Source organism: Typopeltis vanoorti, chromosome 1 (genome assembly GCF_054136105.1).
Source record: "Typopeltis vanoorti isolate ZY-2024b chromosome 1, IOZ_Tvanoo_1.0, whole genome shotgun sequence".
Lineage (NCBI taxonomy): Eukaryota > Metazoa > Arthropoda > Arachnida > Uropygi > Thelyphonidae > Typopeltis > Typopeltis vanoorti.
The window spans coordinates 101,079,966-101,105,635 of NC_143549.1; the positions used below are offsets into that span (position 1 = coordinate 101,079,966).

At 35.7% G+C, this 25,670-nt stretch overlaps 1 protein-coding gene across 7 annotated transcripts in view; it reads right to left on the reverse strand.

Moving 5' to 3' along the window:
- The window catches only part of LOC150110256 (pyruvate dehydrogenase phosphatase regulatory subunit, mitochondrial), a 366,839-nt gene that overhangs the window by 324,557 nt on the left and 16,612 nt on the right, over positions 1–25,670 (reverse strand). For all 7 annotated transcript variants that reach the window (XM_090398625.1, XM_090398618.1, XM_090398634.1 and 4 more), the window contains exons 3-4: positions 8,032–8,162; positions 1,689–1,770 (exon numbers count right to left, since the gene is read on the reverse strand). In XM_090398625.1, the coding sequence (XP_090254751.1) occupies positions 1,689–1,770; positions 8,032–8,162 (213 nt within the window). The remainder of the gene's footprint in view (positions 1–1,688; positions 1,771–8,031; positions 8,163–25,670) is intronic.

A 25,670-nucleotide genomic window follows, 5' to 3' on the forward strand; every position in this document is an offset into this window, starting at 1 on the left:
GGAAGTATGGACAACCAGTATGCCTCTCCTCCCCTTCTGGACAAATGCTCCTTATCATTTAGTATGTTTGTTTGTTACATTTACTTTAAATTCAGTGAAAATGAAGGTTGTTTGAAAAGTTTTGTAAAAAATAAGTTAAACACATTTTTTTTAAAAAAATCACCATTATTTCTCAACATAGTCTCCATCGAGGTCTACACATTTGGTCCAGCGAGTTTCCAATTTTTTTATCCCATCTAAAAAGTAGGATTTGTCAGTGCAAAATAGTCATTGACAGCCTTGATGACATCCTCATTGGAAGAAAATTTTTTCCCACCAAGCCAAATTGTTAAGTTTGGGAACAAGAAGAAGTCACACAGAGCCAAGTCCGAAGAATAGGGCGGATGTGTAACCAATCGAACCTCAATTCGTGCAATTTTGCCATTGCGATGGCCAATGTGTGGGACAGTGCATTGTCTTGATGAAAGACCACTTTTTTGTGTGCCAATCTTGGCCGTTTTTTCTTCAGTTCTTCTTTTAAATAGTCTAACAATGACGCATAATAGACTCCTGTTATTGTCTTACCCTTTTCTAAATAGTCTATCATGATAATTCCTTGGGAATCCCAAAAAACAGTGGCCATCACCTTCCCAACTGACAAAATGATATTTCCTTTTTATAACATATGCTCTTACCATTTTTTTTAGGCCAGAGGATTCTCATTTAGCAAGATTATTTTTAGGAGCTCTTTTCAGGAGTAAGAGTTCACATTATTAACACACTCCAAAGAGAAACAGTCGGGATTATAACTTTTAGGTATAGTGAAATTGCAGGATGGACAGTAATATTTTTGTTCCTTTTTGATATTTTGTTTCACATCCTCAACATAAAAAGACCATCACAAATATGGTCGCAAGTTTTACTTTTGAATTCTGATATGAAATGCCTCTGTGTTGGTCTTTTATATTTCTTTTTTATCCTTCCACCAGCATGCATGAAAGCAGGCTGGATATTCTATCCCACAAATGACACATTTTTTTTTTCTGAATGATTTATTATCATGCTTTTTACTGCCACATTGGACACAGATAATAAAGTAATGACATACAGGCAGTTTTGGTATGCCCATGTGTTTCTGGCATTTAAAACATCTAAGTGGATTATGGGGATATACAGCCTCAGCAGAGAGTTGAGATATCCTGGTTTTACTGATGCTGGAACTTTGCTTTGTTAAAAATAAGGATGTTCCTAGTCAGAACCAGACCATCAAGTAAGGGAACCTATGTATCAAGTAAGGGAAATCCCATAGCACAGAGAGTTTTGCTCTCTAGGTTTCTGCCTAGTCTCTGACGAAAACCAATGAGTTTGAAACAGCTGTCAGACTAGTGAAACCTTATAATGAGCCAACAGAATGCAATATACAGGGGCTTTTAGTGGTCAAGTTTTCCTATTAGGTTCGGTGAGGGTAACTCGTAGTATTGTGACGGTGTATTCCCGTTAGCTCTCTGGTCAATCCGCATGAAACTTTTATAGTTTCTGTATTCAGCTTTGAAATCATGTTGGATTTAATAACCACTTAATTTAGATAATTAAAATAAGATTTTATAATATGGGATAGTGCTGAACCCAAATGCAGTACTTTCAGCAAAATGAAGTAAGATGTTTGTCAAATTACACAATTAGCAATAAGTGAAAACTGAATTTCTTACACTGAAGATGATGCTAGACGATGAAAAGAAATACTTCGATCTTTAGTTCTTGCCAACAAGAGACTTCCACAGCCTTTCCATCCTGTTAATATGTAAAAATAGAAAAGTTATTTTCAGAGAAAATTTTCACTATAAAATTATAAACTCTTTAAATAAGTTCTACTAAATTTACAAAATATATTAGATACTACCACATATTTCTTGAATATTTATTCAAATATTGAATTGCTGTCTTGGTTGGCTGAGTGGTTAGAGTATCCGCCCTCCAAGCAATAGGCTATGGGTTGAAATCTTGCTGTGGGCATGGATGAATGGGATTGTCTGTAGTGGTAGATGAATTCATTGCCTTTTATGGGTGGGTGTCACATAAAAAAAAAAAATAATAATAATAATAAAAAAACACACTGCTTTAATTCTTTCTGAAATAAATAACAACAGTTTGGCATTTGATAAAAGCTAACACACAAAAATCATCATCACTATCATTAGCACCCCAACCAGCCATGACGTCTATAGACGTTCAGCTAAATCTGGATATGATTCTGTAACACCTGTTGAATAACATGAATAAGAAGTGCAATTTGGTTTCATTATTTCATCCACCTCAGCCAGTAGGGAGGTTAAGCATTTGAAAAGGAAAGGAATAATTGTAATTATTATTATTAACATCTGACCTCCATGGAGTAAGAGATTCATCATGGGAGGTACACACTATTAACTCTCTTCCTGCACTATAACATGCAGGAAGAGGGGATGAGGAATTGCAGAACAATGAAGGACTGCATCTTAGTTAAACAAAGAATATGCTAGAATGTGTAAAGGGAGAGGGAATAAGAGATTGTAGAACAGTTAAAAACTATATCCTAATTAAAGATACTGTAAGGCTGGAAAAGTACACTGCTGTTGAGATGGGAGGAGAAAGCGGATGATGATTCAGAAAAACAGGGGTGTAAAATGGTATCAGTGTGAGTAGTCAGGATCACAGGAAAAACTGTGAGGTGAGTTGCTATAGAAAGTAATGATCACAGGGTGACCTCAGAAATACTAAATTCCATGCTTTGGATAAGAGTAGAGGCAGAAAATGTGGGGAAAAAATGGAGAATGAATGGTTCAATAAGGCAAATGATTGAATACGTAATGAAACTGGTAGCTGTTCGAAATAAATTTAGAGGTAGAAGATTTTTGCATTTAACAATAACAGAAGAGATGGAATTCACTTAGGTAAAAATTATAGTTTTAATGATCACAAAATTTTCAGTCATCACAACTTTCAATGCTAATACAGTTAAAGAGAAATAAAATTAAAATGACAATTAATCATAAGCAGAAGTTAGAATTATACAGTGTTACATGCAACAGGATAACTCCATCTGTAATGCCATTAGAGTCCATAGAAAATTAAACTAAAATGACTGTTAAAAAAATTAACACAAAAGTGAGGAGTATTAAGTAGGATAACTTCAATTAAGAAATTTTTTTAAAAAATTTTAAAAATATTTTTTCAATTATCCTACTTTTTGTATTTTCTTTTTAATTATATTGGAACTGAGAATGGTCAAAAAACTTGACAAAAAAAAAAAAAAAATTCAATCATTAAAAGTTTTTTAAGTAAGCAAAATGCATCTCTTCATTGGTACATCTACTTCTTAATGTCAATTTTTGGCATGTTGTTATGCCTGTTTATGAATGCCAGAAGTATTAAAAAAAAAAATGTGAGAGAAATTTGAAGGAAAGATATAATCAGATGAATCCAAAAACAGGTATAAGAGAAATATGACTGATGAGGACGAGCTGATAGGAATGGTATATGAAGAAGAAAATGAGGAAGAATATTCAAGAAAGACAGAAAATTACAAAAAGGAGTAGGTGAAGTATTATTAATGATAGCATATAAATTATGGTCCGCGCGGTTAGCCTAGTGGCTTTGCGCTTCGCAACCATATGCCTGGGGAAGGAGTGTCCTAGGTTCGATTCCCGTCGGAGACGTGAGGAGCTGAAGGATCTTCCTCAGCCATAGCCAAGTTAGCCGGTCTTGGGCGCGGGCAGTAGGGTTTTTTCCGCCAGTTTATCTGGTGTTTTTCATCCCGCAAGCAGGCAAACCGGCCCCGTGAACACACAGGGATACAGCCAAGAATACCTTGAGGCATAGGAGTGACCATTCTATCCTCGTATTTCGGTTAAGAAATCCAAGCATGCTTGGAAGGTTGTGGGCCTTAAAGGCCTGTTAAAGCCATTGGGATAGATATAAATTATGGCTGGTCAGATCGAATCAATAAGACAATGCTAAAATAGGTTATTATTATTATCCTAAGACTACACAGAGCCAAAGACAGACTCATCTAAGAGGTCCTTTGTCATACCTTGCCTTAAACACATTCAAATTCTCTGCAGATGCCACACTTTCAGGAAAGGCATTGCAATCATTCACGACTCTCCGTCAAAAAACCTGCTTCTTCATATCCTCTTTATACAGCTTCTAGGGATGACCTCTTATTCTCCCAAAATCTTACAACATTTCATTAAAAAACCTCTTCAAGTTGATCCAATAACAACCTCTTACCAACCTGTAAGTCTCTATCATACAACTCCTCTTCCTCCTATCCACTAGACACTGTAAATTGCATCTTCTCAACCCTTCCTCATACTCAACATTCCAATATCAGAAACTACCTTAGTCAATCGCCTCTGGACCTTTTCCAACATCTCTTCATCTTTTGGAAAACCTGGTAACCTAAGCTGCACAGTAGTCCATATGTGGCATAATCAAGGGAACAATTTTTGTTCCCTTATACAATGGAACAAGAATCTCCTTACTTCTACAAGTCAGTGTCCTCTGCATTATTCCCAAAATTCACTGTGTGGTGCTCACAATTTTGGCAATGTGCCTCTAAATTTTAAATCTTTATCCACCACTCACCAAGATCTCTTATTTCCTCCACATCCGATAATATATTCCCACAAAGCATGAATTCTACATCCCATCTTTGTTTTCCAAATTTTAAAACCTTATATTTTGCAATATTGAAGGCAAGAACACTTGCTCTACTCCTCACAGTTCATCCCAACTTTGCATCATCCGCAAACAACTGAATATCCCCATCCAAATCTTTGCAATATCATTAACATACAGGTAAAATAGCAATGGCCCTAAAACAAACCCCCCTGAGGCACACCACTAGTGACTTTCCTCTTACAGGACATTGCTCCCTAATACACAACTTGCTGATACCTATCAGATAGCCAATCTCCAATCCAATGCACTAGTCTAATATCCAACCCCATATGCTCTAGTTTGACTATGAATTTAATATGCAGTAATCTATCAAAAGCATTTGCAAAATTTAAGTATAATACTGTCTATCCACTTCCTTTGTCCAATGAAGCGATAACCTTATTGAAATCAGTAAGTAGATTACTAAAACAAGACCTCCCCTTAGCAAATCCATGCTATCCATCAAAGATAAGGGACAGTTGTCAACTGGTATCAATCCAATTCTGGATCTTGGTTTTCGCCAGCTTCTCCAATACTTTAACCACAACAACTGACACACAAATAGGCCCATAATTTGATGCTGTTCTGTTACCTCCCTTATGAATTGGACCAATCTTGTCTTCCTTCCATTCCTTTAGAACTTAATCCAATGCAAGCCCATGCTAAACAAATATGTCAAGGCACATGTTAACTCCCTAGCACATTTCTTCAAAATACATGATGATATATTATCAAGTCCCACAGTCTTATTAACATCAAGTTTGTTCAATACCTCATATACCTCTTGCTCACTTATAGTCACTCTCTCATCATCATCCACTGGTCTCAAACTCTCTATTATGTCACATTCACAAGAATGAAAGACCTTTATGAACTGCTCATTAAATATCTCAACTATCTTCAGTTGTTTGCTAATGATGCAAAGTTGGGAAGAATTATAAGTAGCACTGCTGATGTTAATTCCCTTCAGTAAGATTTGAAGAGACCTTTACTTGGACAAAGTAGTGGGGACAAAGTAATGTAGTTTTAATATCACTAAGTGCAAGGTGTTGCATTCTGGAGTGCAGATATATAAGGATGGGTACTATATTGACGCTGCCGTACTGCAGGAAGTGGATGAGATTAGAGATTTTGGAGTGATGGTTGAATTCTACACATGCATTCGCATCCTCTTGGAGCATCAACTTTTCTCATGCTCTGCTCCCATGTTCACCCTGAGTCTTCCCATTTCCTTGTTCATGTTCCACACTTGTTCTCTCATTCTCTACACTCATGCTACCCACTTCTTCATTCACAAGCTTCACTTCAATCTCTACTTCCTTACTCTCCTGCTCTTTTACACTGCTTCTTATTTAATCAGATTCATTCTCTGCACTATCTCTACCTTGCAGCAGTCTCTCCAACTGGCTCACACCAAAACCATTCAAATGAAATCCATCATATCAATTATTATATCATATCAACTTATCCTTCAAATTCATTCCACACATTTACAAACTGCACTCCTTTCTCCTCACACATTTCTGCTAATGCATCATTCATAATCTTTACTCCCTGCCTCATTCCATCATGTCGTATCTGAGCAACACACTGACTACCTTCACAATATTATCTTTTATCCTTCTCAACAGCCTCCTGATATCCAATCTTATGTTTTCCTTGTTCCCAGTCATATCATTTGTTCCTATTATTACTACCAACTCTTTTGTTCGCTTACTCCTCATATCCAACACCTCAATCACTCTATTCATTTTACATCTAGGAAAACAAATCTTGTGTATCTTCTTGTTTACAACACCTCTAATACTCAAATCCCCATACAACGCCACTTGCAGGTCTTTCGTTACCTCTTTCATACCAACATTATTCATTTTCATCTTCACTTTTCTATACATATCTCAAATTCTCTTAATTTCACTCTGCATCCATTTCATCTCTTTCCTCATCTTAACCAACTCAGCTTTCAAATCTTGTGTAATTTTTTTGTTCTCATTCACTCTCTCAATTTAGTCGCAGTCACAAACACCTGTTTCCCATCAAAGCTGCTTGCCACCTTACCATTAATTTCACTCTGTTTTTTTTTTTTCAACTTCTGCTACATCACATCACTTTCATCATTCTTACTACCATCGATTATTAAGTTCATCATATCGACATTTCCTTTTTCAAAACTTTTTTCACAATCAGATGATCATTAGCCTTTATACATATTACCAGTCTACTATCTCCACTTGGACAGTAACACATTTCTCTCTTCCTAATTTTTATGCCATGGCAGAGATCCAAACTGACTCCTCAGCTCCTCTGCTTTTATAATTCCACATTCCTTCTTAAGTGAAAATTCTGCATGTCTGTCACTCTCAGGTATAATTCACTTCTGAACTAAATATAGACATGTAAGCAGATGACATAATAAAAAAAAATTAGCAATAGAATGACATTTACTTAAGGAAAAAAATTATACTTATTACTTGCAGAATTTTCAGCTAGGTTTCATAGCCATTGTTTAAGGTAAAAATAACATCATTATTATTATTATTACGTGATACCTCCAGGATTCCAAGGACTCATCGTGGGAGGGCACACTACTGTACTTTGCTAAATACATCTCTTCCTCTCCACTACTACTTAATTTTCCAACTACGACACTACTGCTGCCATGAACGCCATCCATCGCCCATCACCCCCCAACAACAGCATTTTTTGTCTGTAAATTGAGTGTGTTCTGATGGCCAATTTGTCTGTATGCGGGATGAAAAACTCGAGTTTCCGGGAGGGAAAAACCCTGCTACCACTGTATGAGATCAGCTAACTCACCTTCAACTGAAAAAGCCCATATAAAGATTCCCCTCGTCACAACAAGAATCAAACACAGGTCTTTTCCAATCGAAGGGCGCAATGTTCCGCTATTCTTCCAAGTGAAGTACAGCGGCTCTTTATTTGCAAAATTTTTGGATAGGTTTCCTAGCCACTGCCAATGCTGAGAAACCTAGCCAAAAATTCTGCAAGTAATAAATATTAATTTTTTCCTTATGTGTCATTCCATTGTTAATTTTTTTATTATTATGATTCACTTTTAGTGAGTGTTCTGTTATCATCAATCCTCATATCATTACTTTATGCTTTTTCTTTATCATAATTACAGCAAGTAAATCTTAATTACAGCATAAGTGCTAACAGACTTCCAAAATAAAACAACTGCTACTATAAAAACAACTGAGTAACTACCCTAGCTCTAGCAACAGGATTTAAAATTACAAAATTAATAGCAACTTATTTTAATCACTAAGAAAATACTCTCAAAATGAATTAACCAATAATGAATGACCTCAAAAGATTTTTTACTGTTACCTGTTTTTAATCCTTGACTTTCCAGTTGTTTATACAGATTTATGCTGTATTGACACATCTTCGTCTCTACACGAGACTGCTTTACCTGACCAAGAATTCCTGAACCATACCATATTTTACCCCCACCTATCCTAAAAGGAAAGAAAAAAAAATCTGGTGAATTTAAAGGTCATCCAGTTTCAAAATTCTCCTTTGAGATTATATATTAAAAATACGATATATTTGATTACTGCTATTTTAAAATTTCTTTCATTTAATAGTTGGTCAAATTCTATTTCTTTATATGCTATTCCTCTTACATTCCAGTTTGCTATGTGTATTATATTTTGTCGTTTCCATTTTTGTTTTACCTTTTCCATTCCAGGGTCGTTTTCCATAGATTCAATCCGATTATCTTTTTCTGTCAGCTTACAAGTAGAATTATGTTCTCCATATAAGGGGACTAGCCTGACGATGGAATAGTTCAGTGGTAGGGCCTTCTTCCGAATTTAAACCCATAGGAGGAATAGGGTATATTGAAGGGGGAAAGAGTAGATTATAGAAGAATTATAGTAAGGTTTATAGAGAGGGCATAGTTGTAAGGCCAGAAATGAAAAGACCCCATGGCCCTCGAGTACTCTAATAGCATAAGGGTCATAAAATAAAAAGAGTTGGCTGATAAGGCCTTATAGGAAAGATTAAAGTAAGTGGATTTTCCTCAAAGTAGAAGAAGAAGAGGATAGATCCAGCTAGGGGTACATGGGAGTGCCACTTCCCTTACAATCAAGATGATTCCCCCTTATGGCCCTGTATATTTAAAAATAACAGGTGTAATTAACTCTATATTTAAACCAAACCTAGTTCAAAAACAAACCAGACTAAAAGTATACAATACATTAGCCCTACCAGTCTTAATGTATGAAAGCGAAATCCGGACAATAAAACAAAAAGACAAACAAAGATTAATAACAGCAGAAATGAAGTTTATGAGAAAAACTGCAAAGTATACCCTATTTGATCACAAAAGAAACAAAGAAATTATGAAAGAATTAAATCAAGAAACATTAATATAAAAAATTAAAAAATATAAACATAAATGGATGGAACACGTTCAAAGAATGAAAACAGAAAGATTACCAAAACAAGCCTTAAAGTACAAGCCATTAGGAAAAAGAAAACCAGGACGTCCTCTTAAACGATGACTTCTAAGGCCGGAACAGGCCATGCTAGATGATGATGATGATATATTTGATTTGCTTGAAATTTCATATACAGGGTGTTCGGGATAAATTTGACATATTTATAATTAATTATATTTTTCCGTAAGTTACATGTATTAACACACACTTCTCTTCATTTAAAAGTTTGGACCCTTCTTCATTCATATACAAGATGTCAGAAAGGATGGATAGCTGGAACCCACCTGAATCATGGAAGAGAATAACTTGTATCATGATGATTCGTGCCCGCCATCAAAATAAGGATATTACGACTGCTGCCCAATGCTCCCTGAATACAGTAAAAACAATCAGGCATGAACTAGAGACTTGCAATGGTGACTACGAGGATGTAGCAAGAAGAAAGATCCCTAGCAGACGATCTGATTGCGTTCGTACAGCAGAATTCCTCGCAAATCTGCAGGAACAGGTGTTGAAGAACCCTGGCATTGGAATTCGGGCTTTGTTCGTGGAGTTGCTAACTGTAGTCAAGCCCTGGATAACAAGGGTAGCCAATGGTAGGCCGTATGTATGGCAGCAGGATTCGGCCCCTTGCCACACCTCTGGGAAAAGTCAAAAATGGTTGTCTGAAAATTTCTACGACTTCACCAGTCCAAATGTTTGGCCTCCAAACTCCCCAGACCTTAACCCCATGGATTATTTTGTATGGGGCGCAGTTGAAAAAGACACCAATCGCACTTCCAGTAATACAAAAGCCCAGTTAATGGATAAAATTAAAACAGTTTTTGCGGCCCTTCCCAGGGAGACTGTAGCATCAGCTTGTTCGAGGTTCCGAAGCAGAATTGAAGCTGTGATCGATGCTAATGGTGGTTATTTTGAGTAAATCTTGATGATAGTATTGTAATTAACTCTGCCTGTAATGTTTTTTTGTCAATTCATTAAATTTAATAGATACAAAGAAGATTTTCTTTTTCCTTACGAAACTGTCAAATTTATCCCGAACACCCTGTATATGCCCATAGCATGCCATTGGTTTCCTGCCTTCTCTCTGATTCAGCTACACCATATATTACTCTTTGGTATCTCTCTATCAATCATCCTCTTATTCATGTCATGAACTTCATATCATCCCCATTTTCTCATTTTACATAATAAAGTTTCATGCATCCTGTATCTGCCTTAGCAAAGATAAGTAATATCATGGTGTAACTGTGGTGTGGCCAGCATCAGCAGCAGTATGCTAAATATGAGGTGCATCCAGAAAGTAAGGTTCATTCAGAATTTACCAAATATGCTACTACTTGATCAACAGCTAGCTAATGAATCATACAGTGATTCATTAGCTAGCTGTTGACCATTTTACTTTTGTTTTGTTATCATTTGTTGTCTTCTATGAATGATTAATAATGAGTGCTGTGATCCATTCCTGTGATCTAGAGAGATCTGTTCACCATCTACAGCAATTAACTAGTGAATACAATTTAAGAATCTCATTAAAGAAAACTAAAACTATGGTATTTTGGAGTAAATACCCCACATGAACAAAAATAGTAATTGAAAACCATACTCTAGAACAAGTAACACATTTTCAATATTTAGGATGTGAAAAAATTGGATACAGATGATGATATACGTTAATTTAGTGAAACTTGTGCCATAGTTATATTACTTATTTAGATGAAAACACAAGGCATAGGTAGCACTATTTGTTTGTTCAAAAAGTCAGATATTTCAGTCTGAAATTTACAGGCCATCTTTGTTAGCACAAAGATTGATGGAGGAAAGAAAGATTGATGGAACAGAAAGGGATGCTGGACATTATCAAATGCTTGAGTAAGGTCTACTGATAGCACTGCCATCGACAGCTTTTTTGTGTTAACTAAGCGGATTAGATCACATAGTAGAAATAGGTTAAATTCTACTGCTTGACCTAGTACTCCATAACCCTGTATGCTTTTAATTATGTATCTCATTCCCACTTTGAGCCTGTTATTGATAATGCGGAAAAATATCTTGTGGCAGTATTAGATAGAGAAATAGGTCTTCAGATGCTAATTAAGGTGTGATCTCACCTTAATTAGCATTTTTGAAAGATGTTCAGAGATGCCTTTGACATAAGGTACGGGAATCTTATGGGCTTGTTCTTGATGTGTGGGGAAGTGACTGATGATTTTTTGAGTTGTTTTAAGATTGCATTCATTTAGTATGGCTGTATTTTTGATTATTTCCAATTCTTGGTTTAGAGATTTTTCAGAGGAGCAGAATCTGTGTGCTCTGTTTGCTAATGATTTAATAATGTCAAATTTTTTTTCTTCTGCTCATCATCAATCTCAAAAATTTGGCATCATTAAATCATTAGTAACCAGAGCACACAGATTCTGCTCCTCTGAAAAATTGCGAATCCTCCATATGTCTAATAGTTGAGCATTGTTGAGACAAGTTTTTAATTGGGGCCAGCCTGGTTGGCAGAGTGGTTAGCGTTTCTGCTCTCCAGCCAAACAGCTGCGAGTTTGAATCCCACCACGGGCATGGATGTTTGTAATTGTCTGTGAAATTAGTGGTGGTGGGTGATACATGGCATTGGTGTATTTGCAGTTAGTGGATTGAGTGGTGGAGATGGAGAGCTGTAGAGTAGGTACCCTCCCTTGATGAGTCCTTGGGCTCCCTAGAGGTGTTGCATAATAATATCGCATTTTTCCACTCCTGGGGGTGTCCTCCTATTTAGTCTAAAGTGGTGGCTTCAATACAATTCAGTCTCCAGCTGCTATGATGTACTGGGCACCATATAAACATGGCTCTAATTCCGGGAAGAATTTTCGTGTGTAACTGTTCTATTGGATGGAGCATAAACATTTATATACCTTATTACACATTCACAGTATTTCCAGTCTATTGTCAAGATTCTCCCTTCTACATTCCTTTGGATATTACAGAATGACCCAAGGAGAGGGAGGGAGGGGGTGCAAAAATAAGAACTCCTACTCCAGCCCTATTAAATCTTCCAAAGCTCCAATAAGAAAGAAGTGGATATCTATCTGTTAAACTTTTTATATTCCTTCATCATCATCATCGTCATAAAATTCCTGCCATGTACCCTCAAGGGGTGTACAGGATATGATAGTACTACATGAAAAAAAACTACATCATTACTAACTTCCTATCTACAATTTTCTTCCAAACCAGTCTGTTACTTGTCAAGACTCCAACATTATCAGATATTATATTTCTATCATCTAAGGCACTTTGTACCATATCAATCCACCTATATCTTGGTCTTCCTCTGGGTCATTTTGCTGCCAACCTGGCAGAGAACTCTTGTTTTGCTAATCTTTGCTCGCCCATTCTGTTTAAGTGACCATACCACCTGAGATTAGCTCTGCTAATGCATTCCTGGATGCTAACAATGTCAAGTTCTTTCCTAATATCCTCGTTTTCAATATGATATTGCCATTGATGCCATCTGTTCACGCCCATAATCTTCTCAGGACGCTCATATCTGCAGTCTCTAGTCTTTGGTCAAGTGTTTTACTTCTGACACAGCTCTCGGATCCATAAGTTAAAACTGGTTTGAACACTGTTTTGTATACAGCTAATTTAGTGTTCTGACTAATTTCTCTCTTATTCCATATGAATTCATTCAATTGACTTCCCACCATACCAGCTTTGCTGATTCTGTTGTCTATTTCTATATTTAATTTATCATCTTCAGTAAAAATCATGCCTAAGTAGCTGAAATATTTTACTTGTTCCACAGGTTCTCCATTCACAACACAGTTGACATTTTCAATGATTCTGCCTATTTTCATTGTCTTTGTCTTTTTATTGCTGACCTTTATACCTTATCTATTACAACAGCCATTCAATTTAGTCAGAGAATCTTGCAGACTTGTAGCAGATTTATTTAGAAGTATAACATCATCAGCATAAAGCAAAGAGCTGACATTAACATCTCCAATTTTGATATCATGTTTAATACCACTTTCCTTCATAATGTGATCCATATAGATAATGAATAACAGAGGGGATAATGTACATCCTTGTCTCACACCAGATTTAACATTAAACCATCTTCCTGTACTTCCTTCAATTCTAACTGCTGACTTACAACTCAAATAAAGACTAAGTTGCTTGATATAATGCCCCATTGACATTATATAACTGCAGCATATTGAATATGTTCTCTCTTGGCACCTTGTCATATGCCTTTTCCAAATCGACAAAACTTAAATACAGATCTTTGTTATATTCCCATGCTTTCTCAACTATCTGTCGTAAAGTGAAGATCTGATCTTGACAGCCTCTATTTGGCCTGAATCCAGCTTGTTCTTCACCAAGCTTTTCTTCCATAATTCTTCTCAACCGTTTCTCAAGTATACTTGCATAGATCTTGCCAGGAACACTTAGTAAGGAAATACCTCTATAATTCTCATATTCAGTTTTATTTCACTTTTTATATATGGGTACTATGAGAGCTCTACTCCAATCATCGGGAATTCGTCCCTCTGTCCAGGCTTTCTGAACTATGCTGTGCAGCCACAGTAAGACTCTTATACCACCATACTTCAGCATTTCTGGTCGAATATCATCTACTCCTGCTGCCTTTCCACTTTGATGGCTTTTTCTACTTCAAGTATGGATATGTATTCCTGACTGCATGCCTGGTCAGTGTTTTTTACCACTGTGCTGTCATCACTGCTTGTTTCATTTAGCAGTTTTTCAAAGTAATTACTCCATACTTCAAGGATATCTTTTTCTCCTGTTTTCATGTCACCTTTATCATCTCTCACTCCTTTTACAGCACTCTTTCCTGCATTCCTAAGCAGGAAAGAGTGCTATAAAACTGAAGGTTGTTGAAGAGTGCTTCTTCAACAACCTTCAAAATATTTTGCCACCTTCTTGATATTTATTTTCTATATTCTTGCCAAAGTCCTCCCATGACTTTTGTTTAGCTAGTTTCACACAGTATTTAGCATTCTTGCATTTGTCTCTGTATTCTCTAAGAGCACAAGCTGACTTATTTGACAGGAACTTTTGATATGCTTTCATCTTTTCCTTCACTGCCTCTTTAACTTCCTGTGTCCACCAGGGAGTTCTGATTTTTTTATCCTTGCAGACAACCTTACCACATGCCTCTCTGGCAGAATCAATCAATGTTTTCTTCAGTTTGCCACTGAATCTCCAAGGTTTGATTCCTGTTCTCAAACTCTTTCATTTTTTTTTTCAATAATCTTTGTGTATTTTAGTCTACAGTTCACATCTGAGAGCTGCTCAACTTTTATTCACTTTAAAACTTTCTTACATGTTATTCTTTTCAGTATGCAATTCAATTTTATCCTGCTCAAGACTATATAGTGATCGCTTCCAATTTCAAATCCTCTGCACACTCTGGTGTCCTGCACCAGGGAGAAAACATCACTATCAACAATAACATAGTCAAGAAGACTTTTCTTATTCCTTGCCTCTTTTCTCCATGTGAATTTGTGCACATTTTTATGTTGGAACATGGTGTTAGTAATAACCAGTTCATGTCCTGAGCAGAAATCCAACAGATATTTGCCATTATTATTAGCTTTGCTCTTTTCTCCAAATTTTCCCAAAATATTTTTGTATGTGTCACAATCATTTCCTACTCTGCTATTTAGATCCCCAACAAGGATCAACTTTTCCTTTTTCATTGTGTCAGTTGTTTTTTCTAAAGCCTCAAAAAATTCCTCCACTTCTACCTTAGTATAACCTTCTGTGGGACCATAGGCACAAATAGGTCTCATTGTCCAGTTCCCCATTCTCATATTTGCTCACATTACTCTACTTGAGACTGACTGCCATTCAAGAAGATTAGCCTCGTATTTTGTATTGAATACTATGGCTACTCCTTCTTTTCCTTGATTGTTATTGCCTGAATATAACATTTTGTATTTATTGCTCAGAAAGATCTCACCAGTTTTGGTCTTTTTTGTTTCAGTCACCCCTATTATGTCGATCTGGTACTTATCTAATTCCTCAGCCAGCTGCATTTCTTTGCCATTCAGGCTTCTTATGTTGATAGTACCGATATTTAACTCTGGTGATGTTGAGTTGGAGATGTATGTTCAGATTTGTTCCAGTAGCTGACTTTTTGATGTTCGCCCTGGTTCCCTGGCAAAAACAATGGGGGGCCTTGTTTAACCGGGTGATGCCCCAGCTGGCATGAAATTTTGTCATGTTGTACCATCATTTTTTATTTTGGTTTAACCAATAAGAATACAATTTGGTCGGCTAAATCCCAAATTGCCAGCCCATCCTCATTCATTCAGTATCCAGGTAGATACCTAACAGGGTGCACCACGAGAAGGTGAGGATTGGACATTAGGTCAGAAGCCCTGGTCGGTTCTCTGCATTCCTTTAAAGGCTATATGGAGGTCTCCTCTCAGTCATACAGCTTTGACCCTTAAGCACTCCTTTATATTTCTTAGAGAAACAAAAATCTGATATTATGGTGTAGCATATAATAATAATAATAATAATAAGATTCCATATAGTTTCTTGTTTAATTTGCCTGTGGAATCCTCATACATTTAATGAGACAATGCAGAAAGGAAATACTATAATGAATGAAGTGTCATTGTCACTGGTAAGTCTAACTTCTAAATTTTGGATGAACCCGATCAAGTTTTTAATCTGTGAAGGAACAATTGTGTAGCCTGCTTCTTGTAAACTGTTTTCCAGTTTTTTAAAGTTGCTTTCCATTATTTCAATTTCATGCCTATCATTCTTGATTTGGAAGCTCGTTATTTTCTTTTCATGTAGATGATAATTGTACTTAGAAAACTTTGAATCAGTAAACTTTATTATATTTAATTGTATCTCTTGCTTTTTCTTTATTAGCATGAGTTGGTTCTTTATAATCCATAAATTCTTCTGAGCCTGAAGAGTTTTCATTTGATGATCCACAGCCTTCTGCATCTTTACATTTTTTAATACTTTTTTTTCTTTTAGATGTAGTTCCTTTTTTTTTTAATTTTCTTTTATCCTAAATATTTTAATTAATTCATCTTTCCTTTTTAATGATCTTGTCTGCATATTAAATTCTTTCAGTTGGCTTACATGCTTTTCTGTTTCTTCCCCAGTTTCTCTTTGTAGAACAGTTTCATGTTTTTGCATTTTATTTTGTACCTGTGCAGTTGTTATACTAGGTTCATTATTGGTAATTTCTACTGATGTTCCATCAGTATTTGACTGGGAAAGTTGCTCCTGCAGATCTGGAATTTTGGGGCTAATTTCTAGTTGATTTGGTCATGCACTTTTTGTGATTTTACCACGTGTAGTTTGTTTAAAAGCACCATCTTTACTGGACTTAATTGGAAGATCCAGGAACTTTTCAGTATGCCTCTTTGATATATACGGTATTCTAATTGGCTCTTCTGGTGCTCCCACTCTTTCGCTAAAGAGTGGGAGGACATCTGTAAATGCGGTATTCAGAACTTTCGCATTTTTGACAGGGTTTGAAGTTAGTAATATATCCAATCTCCATGCAGTTGGAATATTTAGATTTGGGGCAGTTACCACCCACATGATCATATGAACCACAATACAGGCATTGCCATTGTACTCCGGGACAGTTTACCATAACTCAGGTTGTACCGATGTTGACAAAATTTGATACGGGCATCTTCATACCCATTGTGAAGGTGACATCACCAGAAAACCAATTTGGATCTTCACCTGATAAATCCTTTCGTATATATTACTAATCTTACCCCATTTTGAAAATGTCTCTATATATTCCATTGGAAATCTTTCAATTTTTACTGTTTTTATGACTCCTGACCATTACAGGAATAACTGTGCTGCCTTCCAAAGTAAAACCCTGTAATAGTTTGCCTCTTGTTTCCACATCTTTAACTACAATTAAATATTTCCTTCTGCCATAAGGGGTGAAAGAATAAATCTTATTTGCACCAACTATCTCTTTTAAAACCATAATTACCCATCTCACTTCTTCACATCCGGGAATTTCAATTCCTAGAGTTTGCATCCTTGGAGGAATTGGTACTATTATCTCAGATGGGGAAAAGACTATAACCTCTGCGTTTGATTGTAAGAGAAAAAAAAAATTTCCGCTGCAATTTTTTGTAAATTAATGATATTAGGAAAGATTTGAAGAAGAATATCAAATTTGCTGAAGAAGGTAAACTGGAGAGGATAAAACATGATTTAAATAGACTAACATCAGGTAAAGGATAATGGCTGCTAGTTCAATGTGGCAGATTTAAGAAAAATTGCAAACTGTATATTATGCTGAGAGAACTGGAGCATTGAAAACTGATGAGACTGAGGGTTTCGGAATGACAGTGGACAGGGAAATGAAGTTCAGAGACATACTGTAAAAGTGAGCAAAACCTGCTAGGATCCCTTAGATCTTAAGCACACTGACAAGTAGATATATAAAGTTATTTTTCCTCTTTACAAGATTCTGATACAGCCACATCTGGACTAAGAGGATGGTTGATGGAGGAATATTGAAAATATCTCCATCAACCACCAAGAAACCTAAATGACTAAATGCACAAATTTAGTCATTGAAAACAGACTGAGAGTTTGTGGGTTACAAAAGTTTGGTTAATAGGCAGAAAAGTGAGGATATGATACAAACATATAAGTCACTAAACAGGTTTTATAGAATAGATGCAGAAGAAATTTTTTAATGCAAAACTGAAGAGGAAAGTCCAGAGTTACTTTTAGAAGTTGTAAGATTGTGGTCCGCAAGGGCAGGAGGGAAAAATATTTTGTTTGGAGAGTGCAAAAAAAGTGGAATGAACGAAGAAGTGGTCGAGAGTGCTTAGTTAATGAATAAGTCGATTTGTCCATAGATATTTGTCTCCACACACAAACACTACATTCCCTGGTCTGCAGCAACATCCAGCTAATATTTTAGGTTGAATTTCACTACCTGATGTGAGACGACTGGTAGCCTGAAGTAATTTAAAAATTTCCATGTGTGGTCTCTAGATAAGTAAGGTTTCTGGACTATGCAAAATATTCTAATTCAACTGTATTTCACTTATTCCAGCTATTTTCAGGTTCATAAACTCAACCAATGCAATAATTTCATCTTCCTTGTTTCTGAAATTAGTATCAAAATAAGGTATCTCATATTCATGACATAACGCACCATTTCTGGATCTATAACCAGTTCTTACCCTATGTTCCTTCATCAGTGACTTCTCTGGTGGGGATAAGGGTGGGGAAGGAGGTCTGAAACACTTGCCCCAAGTGGGAAAAACTAAATAAAAATCAAATTTACAAATTTAAATGCCAATAATAATCTTCTTGCACTCTAAGAAGATGAACCTTGTGGCTGTTCTTTCAGCTTCATAGAGAGAGTGCAGCTTACTTAGCCTAGCAATTCTTGTCACTGAAAACATAACAACACATAAAATAAACCAGGGATCAAGTTACAGATTAATTTGCCAAGCAGAAAGCAAGAAAATAAAATGCAGACAAGACTTTTTTATATATAAAATTTTGGCCAAATGTGTTTTGTTTTATATAAACAAAAAAAAAGAATATTATTTCTTAAACATTTTTCTTTGTCCAAAGTACAAACTTTATGATAGGGATTGCAAGAACGATCTGTGTCTCACCTTAGATTTGTTGTAGATCCAACCTTGCATGCACAACTGAAAAGTAAGCCAAATCTTTATGTAAGGACATGTCTGAAGCAGAATTTGACTCATAATGGCAATGTCAGATAATTTCAAAGTTTTCACAAAAAAGAGGCAAACAAAGACAAGAATTCCTTGACTGCATTAACAGGATAAACTGCTCCGGTGGCAACATGATCTGGCATTAATGACAGCGCAGTGCTGATTATCAATTCTTCATCAACAACAGATGATGAGAAAGGAAGAGATGAGTAAAGAAGAATGACAGAACAGAAGACAAAAAGAATTCCAAGTCATCTGTTTTTGTAACTCTCGATCTGCTCAAAGTTCCTCACTTTCTGGTTCCCCCCCCCCAAGAAATAAGCACATCTTGCAATCTTATGATTGCAATTGTGATTATTAATAGGTGGGAGGTGAATTTCATTGCCTGGTGTAAGACCACCACCCTGCTTATTGGAGACCTGAAGCAGCTTGAAAAGGTTCCATGTTTGGTCTCTAGAGCAGGGTTCCCAGACTATCTAAATAAAAAATTACAAAAAATACGTATAAATCTGAGGTTCACTAATAACCTTTCCTAGGTGGGAACTGCATAAAAAAAAAACTGGTTAGTTTTTTTATATTAAAAATAAATAAAAAGTAATTGCTCAAATGATATTAAAATTATCCTGTTTAAATTCTATAATAAGCCTATCAATAGTATTTACAACCAGAATTTACAGGGTACTGTAAATTTTAGTTGATAGATTATGATTATTCATTAAGATCACTTTGCAAAATAAGTTTACAAAAAATGTACTGATCACAGTTGATGCAATCTCCTACAAGCTATGTCAATATTAGTTACAATTCACCCATATAAAATTTGGACTTCTAGGAGAAAATCCTGACTAATCTCAGAGAGTAGTATTTTGAAAAGTAGAGTAAATTTTGTTATTTCCATCTATCTTTTTCTTTTTTAATCAAAATAAAACTACTGAGTATAAAGAATTGTTATTCATATTTGAACATAAAAGTGCAGTAAAAAATATATTTTAATCATTGTATGTTTTGGAATATTTCTACATCTGTCAATTAAACATCTAAATAAACAAAGGGCTGCTTATATCAAATCATGCTTTAAGCTCATTCGATGTCAGACAATGTATTCCACTCACCAACCACTTTCCATGCAAAGAACCTGCTCCTAATTTCCAAGGATATTCCCTTGTTCTACCCCAATTCTATGAAAAATTTCTTCCACATTAACCTGTACTACATGCCCATCTTAGCAACACTTGCTTCTAATTTCTGATGTACAACTACCCTAGTGTGAAATAAACAATGCGCAGCATGCTTTTATATACTGTCAGTTATGGAAAACTTTATTCGCATACCAGTTACACAGGATTAATTATCTTACAGTTTGCTTGAGGTCAGAATCAGTAGACATACTGCTATGACCGACTTAAAGTGAGAGCACAAGAAAAGTAGTTATTTATTTATTAATTTAAATATGTCTGGCTGCATAAGCTGAATGAAATATCTTGCATTAAGATAACAAAAATATGATGGAAGTTTTTTCTTGGCTATGCTACCAATGGGTCTGGCTCCCACTGATGAGACCTCAATAAAGGTTGAAACCAGTTTGGGTAGTGCCCCTTCCCTTAATGCATAGCATTATATGTGTCCACAAGGAGATGTGCTTTGCATTATGGGATACTAAGGCATGTGATGAGAAGTTATACCACCTTTGCCACAAGTTACCTTAGTCCTGAAAATACTTCAGGTGCAAACTTTGTTTGCTTACACTTGGATAAAGGATTAAACCAAATATATAATTGATAACAAAAATATGTTAAAATATTGGTATATGGCATTTTTGTTAAGCATTAAGTAATGAGCTCAATTCCACAATCAGATAATTTGATTTGTTCTGGGTTTTATTAATGATTCACTTGATATTAGAATGACTATTATTATTATTAACACCAAACCTCTGAAGTCAAAAGACTTATCACAGGAGCAAAAACAGCTACATACAAAACCCATCAAATCATGATTTAAACTTATTCAATGAAGTTGCATTCATCACAACATCAGGCAATGCATTCCACCTCACCAACCACTCTACATGCAAAGAACCTACTCTTAATTTCCAGGGATGCCCCTTTTTTCCCCTCAATTCTATGAAAAATTTCTTCCACATTAACCTGTCTGTAAAAACCCTCTATCAATTTAAATGTCTCAATCATATTCCCTCCCCTCTTCCTATTCACAAAACTTGGCAGACTGCATTCCCTCAATGTTTCAAATTCCACATCCTAGAAACCAGTTACCATCTTACAATCTTCTCAGGACTCTTTCCAATATATTCTCATCCAAAATGAAATCTGTGCACAATAATCCATATGACACCTGATCAAGGCCTTATTACAGCAGAACTAGAATCTCTTCATTTCTACAAGTTACAGTCCTCTGCATCACTGCTATAATCTGATGTGATGTCTTCACATTGTAAACGTGAAGAGGTCTTCTCCTCAACTCCAAAATTTCTCCACCAAGTGTATACTTTATATCCCATTGTTGCCTATCATCTGCTTGATTCCTCATCACATTTCTCAGTTTTGCATCATCAGCAAACAGTTGTATATCACAATTAAACCCATTCCAATATTAATATAAAAGTAAATAACACTGGTCCCAAGAGAGACCCCCCCCCTGTAGCACACCATTCCTCTTCTGGGATATGGCACCTTCACACACAACTTGCTGATACCTATCTCAGAGCCAGTTGCCCATCCAACTCTCTAATCTATCATCCAATAACATCTACATCAGTTTGGTTATGAACTTGTGGTGTGGCAATCTATCAAAAAACCTTTGGAAAATCTAAGTATAAAACTGTAAATGCATCTCCCTTGTCATATTTTCATCCCCTTGTTATAGAACATAAGCAAATTGGTAAAAAACACAACCTCTTTTAACAAGCACAAAGAATACCACTATCATCAACCCACTTTTCTATCTCTCACCAAACTCTCTAATACCTTAATAAATATACAGATCAGTCTATAATTTATGGCCTTAGCCTTATCGTCACATTTGTGAAGTGGGACAATTTTACCTTCGTTCCACAGTTTTGGTACTTGTGCTCTTGCAAGACTCTTGTTAAACAGGTGAGCCAAGGCTGATGCTAACTCCTTGAAACATTCCCTCAAGACACATGTTGATGTGTCATCAAGTCCGACTGCCTTATTAACATCTAGCTTACTTAACTCCTACTATATCACTTGCTCACTCACCATTAAGTCTTTTCTTATTTCATTCTCTACACTTGAGCTTCTGATTTCAAACTAAGGATGAAATACCTGATGAACTGCTCAATTAATACCTCAACCAATCTCATCCTTAACATCATCTTATCATAATCATTCTTTCTACTTACCACATAGCAAAAAAACTCCCAAGGGTTGTCTAAACCTGATTTGCTAATTTCTGCTGATACTGAACTTTTGGCTGTTCTCACCAAATGAGTCACTCTCCTTACATGCTCTTTATACTCTTTGTGCAACTGATTATCATTATTATTCATCTTGTGCTGCCTCCAAAGTGCCTTCTTACAGATTTCATGCTTAATCTTTCATTCATCCATTTGGCACCAACATTATTCAGTTTTTTTTTTTTTGGCCTTTGGAATACATTCACACATTGATGTTGTTAAGTATTTCTTTTGAGTTCCTAAGCAGCATTTATTTCCTTTCTGTTCAACTCTTCATCTCATTCAATGCTATAGCTCCAAACTGTCTTCTAACTTTGTTATAATCACTAGCTTTGAACTTCTGAATATAACCTTTCCTCACAGAAGTCTTCATGTGGCTGGCCACAACCCAGGTGATTAATGCAAAGGGTTGAGGGAAGGTGAATTAACAATTACTCAACTTACTCTTACTTTTCAGTTGGTAAATAGGATATGCAATCATTAAATAAAATGGAAGAAAAAATTAATGCCTACAAATTTTGATTTAAATTAGTCACATAATGTAAATGATAACTCCAATTGATAAGCATATGATGATCAGTTTGTAAAATCTCCACTGGTAGGAAAAGATCTCTCCAAAATACAGGAGGATCAGGTCTATTGTGACCCACTTCATTGTGGGAGAGCAATTACTTGTGTGTAATATGTGTATGCAAAACAATCATAAACATAATGCAGAATTTGAACCCACAGCCTATTGGTTGGAGAGCATATACCCTAATCACACAGCCAAACAGACCAGTGTGTGTGTGTGTGTGTGTGTGTGTGTGTGTGTGTGTGTGTGTGTGAACTAATGTCATTATCATAACTATAGAATAACACATATGCCACAGTAAATAACTTTTTTATTATGTAAATATTTTGTTTTATGTATCATAAGACATCATCAGTACAACTATCGAACAACAATAGGAATTGAATTCAAAAAAACAGCAGTGCACATGCTTAAATTGGAATCCCTCTACATATACAGTCACGTGTTCATGAATTAAAACTACTGGGCTGAAATTAAAGTTAATTAAATTAAATTAATATATAGCAGATAATTATTAAATACAATTGAGGATAACAATTTCCAAAACTTTTAGAATGGTGAGACAGTTGTTCCGATTAAGATTAGGTCTATGAAGGCTTCAGCACTTTCTTTATATAAATGTTCATATTTATATATGGATCTATGTAGTAGCTTGGTGTTTTGCCATTGGATCCTGTGATTAGCATTTTCGATTCCATGTTGTGTAAGGCTAGATTTGTGAGGTTTGATAAGGTGGATGTGGTCTTAATGTTCAGAGATGTGCTTATTTATAGATCTTCCTATTTGACCAAAGTAAGACAAGTTACATGAACATGTACTCTGTATACCAGTGGCATCGTGTGCCCATTTCGGTTGAGTGTGCTGTTGTGTGGCTTATCCAATCTATGCTACAAAATTCACGTTAATTTGACCACAAATTTTTGATATATGTAAGTTTTAAGAGTGCACAGCACATCAGCGCTCATCTTGGTCCAATACAATTAATTGTAACCAAATCTGTGTACAGTTGGGGAACAATGTGTTTGTTTTTAAATATATTAGAAAACAACATTGAAGGAGAATGCTATATTTGTTGGTATATTTGAATTCAGTTGATGGTATATTTGAATTTGGTTTACCCAAAGGTGTAAACATGTGAACTATCATTAATAAGTCATGTGAGAATGAAAAATATAAATGAAAGAATAAGTGTGAGTAGAAATACTGGCAATAATGACAAACAAATTATTAATACAGTCATCCCTTGTCTTACGTCCATTCGAGTCACGTCCTCTCAAAGATATGTCCGTGATTCCATAAGGGAATAAATAACATTTTCAGCTATACTTTCAAACAAGATGCAAGCGAGCATGTGGCAACAGCACTTTCAGCAGCAACCTCCCTTAGCATTCGGCACATGTCTTCAACAGTTCCTCTGTTGATTTTGTGTTTGAGAAATGGGTTATTTGTGTATTTATCATTAAATATTTTGTGATGTTTTGTGCAACATGGCCCTCTACATGCACAATCAAAAAACCTAGTTAAGAATCACAGAAAAAGAGGCGATCAATTGATCTTGAAACAAAGTTGCAAGTTATAAAGCAACATGAAGCTGATAAGCCCGTCAATGTGATCATGCATTGCTTTGGATGGTCTCATTCTGCAGTGACGACTGTTTTGAAAAATAAGGATAAAATTGTAGAGGGCTGTGAAAATATCTGCTTCCATCAAATCGACGATAGTGACGAAGCAAACAAGATCCTATCGGTGATATGGAAAAGCTACTTGCATTATGGATAGAGGACCTGATCCAAAAGCGCATTCCCCTTAGCACTGTGACTATAACCGCTAAGGCACTAAGTCTCTTCAACATGTTGAAGGAGAAAGCAGAACCCGATTATGACTACTGATTCAACACTTCTTCTGGATGGTTCATGAGATTCAAGCAGCATTTTGCGCTGCATAATGTGAAAATGTATGGGAATCTGCAAGTGCTGAGAAGGCTGCCAAGGAGTTTGTGGAAAAATTGGATAAAATTATTTGCCACAGCAAATATTTAATATAGATGGGATGTACTTGCTTCTGGAAAAAAATGCCCAAGCAGACATTCATCCAGAAAAAGCTAAAATCTATAACTAGTTTCAAAGCTCTTAATGCCCGTATTATGATTCTGTTACAGGTAATGTGGCTGGATATAAACTGAAACCATTTGTGATATGGCACAGTGAGAATCCACAAATCTTCAAAAACATTAGGAAGCATACTGCCAGTTCATTATCGGAGCAATAAGAAGTCGTGAATAAACTCAAAAATTGTTTGAGGATGCCTTAATCAAACTTGCTGTTATGCAAGTGAAATAAAACGCTATTGTGTGAAAGAAAATGTAGAATTTAAAATTTTATTAATTCTAGATAATGCTCCAGGCCATCTGTCTTATACGTCTTATAGTGGTGATCTTTCACCAAGTTCAAGGTCATGTTTCTCCCTCCAAACACTACTTCATTGATCCAACCGATGGATCAGGGAGTTCTTGCAGTGCTTAACCCTTTCTGAGCTGAATTTTTTTTTCCAAGTGAAAAAAATTTTTCTTTCTATTTATTGTCTTTAGGTCTAAAAAAGCAAGAGTATCAAGTATTTTGATGAAAAATACATTTCAGGATAGGAATTCTGACTGACTGATTCTATATGGAATCATTATATTCTGGTAGCAAATATTCAATTTCTGAGCTTATACTCTATAATCCAATATATGCATATTATTCTAGTAAGTCATAAAAACCGATATTGGTAAGATTTATACATATAAT